General features: G+C 32.1%; 1 protein-coding gene across 3 annotated transcripts in view; it reads right to left on the bottom strand.

Moving 5' to 3' along the window:
- Positions 1 to 5,207, bottom strand: part of LOC111406346 (ATP-citrate synthase alpha chain protein 1-like) — a 6,679-nt gene extending 1,472 nt beyond the window's left edge. For 2 of the 3 annotated variants that reach the window (XM_023035749.1, XM_023035750.1), the window contains exons 1-12: positions 5,065 to 5,207; positions 4,842 to 4,968; positions 2,988 to 3,164; positions 2,693 to 2,854; positions 2,157 to 2,237; positions 1,966 to 2,017; positions 1,757 to 1,871; positions 1,548 to 1,629; positions 1,279 to 1,374; positions 1,073 to 1,174; positions 594 to 710; positions 3 to 119 (exon numbers count right to left, since the gene is read on the bottom strand). In XM_023035749.1, the coding sequence (XP_022891517.1) occupies positions 3 to 119; positions 594 to 710; positions 1,073 to 1,174; positions 1,279 to 1,374; positions 1,548 to 1,629; positions 1,757 to 1,871; positions 1,966 to 2,017; positions 2,157 to 2,237; positions 2,693 to 2,854; positions 2,988 to 3,164; positions 4,842 to 4,940 (1,200 nt within the window). In that variant the 5' untranslated portion in view covers positions 4,941 to 4,968; positions 5,065 to 5,207. The remainder of the gene's footprint in view (positions 1 to 2; positions 120 to 593; positions 711 to 1,072; positions 1,175 to 1,278; positions 1,375 to 1,547; positions 1,630 to 1,756; positions 1,872 to 1,965; positions 2,018 to 2,156; positions 2,238 to 2,692; positions 2,855 to 2,987; positions 3,165 to 4,841; positions 4,969 to 5,064) is intronic. The other variant, XM_023035748.1, reaches the window with a different exon arrangement.
- Between the last annotated feature and the right edge of the window lie 1,319 nt (positions 5,208 to 6,526).

Raw genomic sequence — 6,526 nt, 5'->3', positions numbered from 1 at the left:
ACCTCAATAGGAAGGCCGATTTCTTCTGCAAGAGATCTCATTTTCGCAAGTCCCTTTTGGTAATTAGGACCTCCTCTTCGGACGTATAAATGCATTCTTGCAGCCTTCAGCTTCGATTCCTGTTATGAGAGGGAATTGTTTGGTTGTTTGCTTATTTATTCCAAAAGCTTTCCTCCTGGAGACTCTCTTAAAGAGGAACCTCACGTTGAAACCATAGAATTACGTTCGACCTTAAGCCTAATTCATTGCAAAAATCAAAGGTTCGACACAACTGGGATTTTTTTTCTTCCATTTTTTTCTGGGGATTGGATGTAGTTACTAATTCATAATCTGCCACATATTGAATGAAAAGTTCATTCTAGATTCTACGAGAAACGTATGTTCTTCATTACTTAATAAGGCCTATACTATAGAGCACAACTCCAGTTAATATTTGACAGAATTACAGCCATCTCTCCCTTTGTCATTTACTAAAGCAGGAATACAAAGGAATAACCCTGCTTGTCTATTATTAAATGAACGAATCCACAATAATTTTGCACCGTATTTTATCAGCCGATAAATATGAAGAAATTATACTGAAGTTAACATACCTTCTCCTTCAAAGCTCGAATTATGCCACTAAATGTAGAAGCAACATCAGTAAAATTGGCTATTCCACCACCAATTACAAGTGCTCGTTTACGACCATCAGGATCTGCAGTTGCACACTGTGTACAATATTCATGAGTTTTTTTGTCCAGATGGAGGGCATGTAATTATGATCTTAAGTATAAATAAAACCGTATTGATACTTAAGGAGGAGAGAATTTCTACATGTACAAATACAATGGATGACAATCTTGATTGATTCGTTGAAATAGGTTAGTTTTTTCTTATTAATGAATAAAATATTACTAGTTTTGAGAGTAATTATTACCCTGATGTCAAAAATAAGTAACTTATTTTCAATTTTCACCAATGAAAATTTAAATATTTTGGAACATACTTATTTACTTACTAGTGAACCTTTTAAGCTTAACCTAACATTCTCCTAATTTACAACTTCAATATGAAACAAGATGATACTCACGTCGATAACAACTCTGGCATACTGCAAGACCTCCTCTTCATTGGGAGCACCACTATATTCTGCATAGTTCCCCAACTCGGAGGCATAACCAAGATCTCCAACCTGATAAAGTGAAATAGCACATATTAGACTAATATAAAAAATGGAAAGAAACGAAAGAAATTAACTTTCTGAGCACAAGAAAATGGGGAAGACGAGGAACACACAGTATCTGCATAGATGACACTTGCGCCTCCTCCAGCCACCATTGTCCAAATTCGGCCTTTCGGGTTCAAAACTGTAAATTTCAAAGATGCACTAGTCTGCAGGCAAGGACGTAAGAAAGATTAATCTAATAAATTTGGAAAATATCTTTTATGGATATCGTTTAAGTTTCTACATAGTTTAGTAGAAGAACATCCTCTTCACGTTTGAAATTAAAATCTCTTAATAAATTTAACAGCGATTGGAACATTTTGTACAGTGATATATATACCTTTTCGTCTAGTCCATGAATAAATCTTTCTGTAGCACTCAAGACTCTTCCAAATGGCATAGGAAATTCAATATTTCCCCATCTGAAAAATAAAGTCATGTGAGAAAACAAGTGAAAAACTAATATGTCGGCACTGATTACACTGTTTAAACTAATCGTGCGGAAAATGGTAGCCGATTTGCAATCAACAAACGCAAGGAAATGATTACTTTTTAAAGTTCTTAAATGCAGCAGTATCATCGAGTTCGCCTCTCATATCCAAAGGATATGGCTTTCCGTCAACTAAGGTGAAAGGATTCATCTCAAGAAAAGTGAAATCCAAATCTGAGACATGAAAAAATTCAAGTTCATTACAATACTAAGAAACTACTTAAAAGTTAGGTATATTCAAATGTGAAATATTTTTGCTCGATCATACCTAAAAACAAAGCATAGATCACTTTGATGAACTCCTCAATGACACCTTTAATCTGTATTATGTGAAAGAAATTTAAGTAAGCAACTCTGATCTTACGGTATGGGAGCCAATGGAACAACGTCATAGATGGTATTTCTTTTAACTATAATACTTGAAAAAGTTTCACTTCTCAGTGTTAATAGACATAATACCTCCAAGGGAAGGGTTGCCACAAGTGGAGCACATAGCTCTGGTGTAAAAGATACGCCAGTTGGCACAAAGATTGTCTTCACCTGGATCAGAAGAAAAAGATATGTTGATATAAGAAAGGTTTTTCAAAGAATGTGATGCCTTTTGTGTTAGGCATTCAGCCCAGTTGTTAGAAATTAAGCCCTAATTCAAAACTCCGAGAGCAATAGAAACAAAACGGAATTAAAAAGCACAAATATGCACTGGTTCAGCCATCTCCACTTGGCGCTACGGTGTTTTCACTATGTTGGAGAAAAATGTACAAGGGCTATTACTCATGGCCCTCCCTGTCTAACATGAAAATGGCCCCTTAGGTCTTAATAAATCTGTTATAAAGTAGGAATATCAGGGTGGCCTGATATATATTCGAATTCTAATATACCTCTGAACATCACTGAGAATGACTGTTCATAGTTGAGATTTCAGTCCAAGTATGATTTATCTCCACAAAAAGGTCTATTATTTTGCTATCTTCATAATATAGAAGTTTCTTGAGTACCTTGTCCCAGTTCTCTTCGATTTCAATGCCTCCACATTCTGAAAAGCTGATGCTACAACCCAGCCTCTCAGAGACTATATTGAGGTAGAACTCTTCGTTGTGAGGAACAAATGGTTCAACAATGAAGGTCGTAATCGGTCCTTTGCATCCCCCCATCTCTACCTGTTAACCAGGAAATATGTGTAAGCAGAACGATCAAACAACTGTATACACAAGGAATTGAAGTCTAAATTATTATATTAATTTATGTATAAGATTACAGATTGATTTACTAATTATATAATATCTCAAATACCTCTTTGCCGAGCCGTTCCTTCACAAAAGCTGCAACTTCAGCCAGATCCAGGTTCAAGGCAACTAGACCGCTTTTTCCACGCTTTCCAAATAGCATATCAGGTTTGACAACCAATTTTGTAGATGAGAGCCAAGGTTCTTTGTCGACCAGCTCATTGAAATCAGTTGACTCGGTAACCTAAACCACATTGAGAAAGAATGTTACACTACTTCATGCAAATTAAGACCTAAATCTCCAAATCTTGCTTGCTTCATATGCAGAAGTGATTCTGATAATGCATTTTTTTCCTTTTCATAAATCAACTTATCACCTCTCCGACAATTAGTGCCCAGCTCGAGAATGGCCAGCTAATGCATTTTACTTATTGAACAGAATTCTATGATTGGAACGCAATATCTAACTGGGCATATTTCTTTGTCAGGTTAAACTGATTTTTTCTTTTTTTTTCCTTTTCTTCACCAATTTGCCATATTATTACTTTCTACCTATATCTTCTGTGGTTTTTCTAAATGTTGATTTGAGAAGATACATCCCCTAAAGGTCCTAGAGAGCTGTACGAAATTATATGCTATTTCCATAAACAAATGGAGCATGTTTGGTACGCAATACTTGACGCAGATAAAATTTTAACTTCTTTATGCAGCATACAAGACATGCCAACTATATTTTGCAGAAAATCAGATTATGACTGGGAAATGCTTTTTCCCTCCTCTCTGTGAACATTAGGCTTGCTTGGGAGACATTTTATTTCCCCAATTTTGACGGATTTTGAGTGGCACCATCTATGAGGAGTTCGAAAAAACGATGCTTACTAGTTTTTTGACTTTTAAACCATCTTTGACCGTTTCTGTCAATCCACCAAATCGATAGTTTTGGCCGTTACTCATATTTTTTTAAAATTTATCCACTATAAAATAATTATTTCCAATCAACACATTTTGTTCAAAACTAACTTGTAAAAAAAATAAATAAAGAAATAACTAAAAAAATATTTATAAGCAAAAAAATTACTTCATAATTAAAAATTTTACTTATAATTAAAAAATTACCTATAAGATAAAAAAAATTGGTTAAAAAATTATTTATAAGCTAAAAATATAACTAATAAGGAAAAAAAAATAACTTATAAAATATAAAAATCTGCTTATAACTATAAAATTCACTTATATATAAAAATTATTTAAAGTGCAAAATTAATTTATAATTCTAAAGTTTACTTATAAGTAAAAAAATAATAATAATAACTTAACATTTTAAGTAAATATTTAACTTTTTAAGTTATTATTAACTTATGCAAAAAATTACTTATAAGTAAAATATGACTTTCATGCAAGAAATTATAAATTTCAGAATCGTTACATAACAAACTCTCAAAAATGGGTTGGACTGTTTTAAAAACCTCTAGTAAAACCACTCAAAATCGGTACTTTAACAAACTCTCGTAATGGATGCCCCAAAACTCCCAAGCAGGCCCTAAACATTATAACTTCTATTTCTTCATTAATACTATCGAATCAACTCACCAAATGTGGCATAAAGATCTAATTAGTTATTTATGCTAGTTAGAATCATTAGAGATCTGAAAGATCTTAGATCGATGAGATGTCTTTTCCCCGTCTCAATATGAACAGCTGAAAAATATTTCAGAAATCATAATTACAACTTATCTACCCAGTGAAGCCAAAGATTATAACCAATCTTACGTGTATTTATTATCTTGATAATCATACAGAAATGATAGCCAATTATCATGAACTGAATGACCACAAATCACAGAATAAAAAAGAGAGACAAAAATTTAAAAATAAAATAAAATATAATAAAATAATAATAAGAAGAAGAAGAAGAACGAACTTGGGCAGATTTGACAGCCAATTCAGAACCAGAAAGCCTCTTGAAATGCTCTTTCAACAGTCTCTTGGAATCATACTCTCTGATCTTCTTCCTTGCCATTTTAACTGTCAAAAGTACTTCGAAATCCCTGTACCCATATAACAATCAAGAATCAAATCAATTCAGATCTGCTCATACTATAAAAATATAATGGAGAAAATGCAAAGAAAGTGGAGATGTTTACCGTCAAAAGAAGGCCCAAATGAGGATACAAGAATTTGTTGAACGAATACAGAGAGTAACAAAGCACAAATTGAATGATTGGAATTCTGCTATTTATAGTAAGAAATTTCAGCTAGCGGTTGTTTGTTAGGATAAATAAATAAACAAAATAAAATAAAAATGGGTGTTTAGGATTAATTTCATTAAAAAGGTTTTGAAACCGGTTATAATAAACATACATGGAATTGTTGAGTAATTAAGCCATGTTTGACACACATTATTTGAAAAATTAAAGATTTTTTAATAGCATTTTTAGAGAATTTGTGGTTAAAAAGTAAGAAAATTTTATTGATTTGTGCGTAAAATATTTTATTGTGTGAATGTGTGATGAAAAATGATACTATAGTAAACAATTTAAATTTTTAGAGGTTGTCAAATAGGGGCTAAGATAAAATTTGACTAAGTTTTATCGGTTGTGTTACATGTACACAATAATTTACCTACATATAATATGATGAGATATAATTTTATAAAAATTTCTTCAACTAAATAAAAAAATATCGTCACTTTCTTTTTAACACATCGTCTGTACATAAACAATTATGTAACTTCTTATTTGCAAGTAGCATCATTCAAGTTCTATATTGGTTGTCAACTAGACACAATCCTCACAGCTTCGAGATTGGTTATGACAGACCAAATTGTAAAAAATGTGTATTAAGATTAACTTGGAAGAAATTTACAAAGTTTGTGCTGCTTATCGACATACCGCAACCCTCATGTCGTTGAGATTTGTTATGACAAACAAAATGAGGAACAATAAACAGAGGTGTTTAAAGAAATGTGTATTAAGAATAAATTCACCCGAATCATCAAAGATTTATGTAGATAAACAACCTTCCACAACCCGCTTTCCATTAGGCTTAAAAGTAAATAATATTAATTTTAATTAACTTATAGTTTTCCTATATTACATTTTCCTTATTCGGTTATGATCATAAAAATATTTTATGTGAGTGAATTTTCAATCTTATCCAAATATGCAATAAGTGGATGTTTGGTACGAATCATATCATAAATATACTTAATTTTTTTTATTATAGAAATGGCAACTACCACTTAGGTGGACCTAATTGGTCAAAGTAATGATGCTATGATTGAAATTCATATGTTTGGATATATTGGTTGGTCCAAAAATTGGAACTTGACTACCACACTTGTTTGGTAGCATTGTGATTTCTTATTGGTCATTTTGACCTAAAAGATCTCCACTAGATGACACTTTTGGGAACATTTTAGAATAATATGGAAAACATTTTTTTTCAAATTTACCATTTTTCTTCAATAGACTATCAATTTAATACAAATATTAAATCGCAATTGAAACCATCATAAAAGGGTAAGTAGATCCACCATTGGCAAACTTCAAGCCTAGTTAAGCTTTGGTAATTGACACGTGGAAAAGTGATTAGGTTCGTCTTGTA

This window comes from Olea europaea, chromosome 12 (genome assembly GCF_002742605.1).
Source record: "Olea europaea var. sylvestris chromosome 12, O_europaea_v1, whole genome shotgun sequence".
Lineage (NCBI taxonomy): Eukaryota > Viridiplantae > Streptophyta > Magnoliopsida > Lamiales > Oleaceae > Olea > Olea europaea.
The sequence above is the reverse complement of the archived record's forward strand: the minus strand, read 5'-3'. Positions and strand labels throughout refer to the sequence as shown.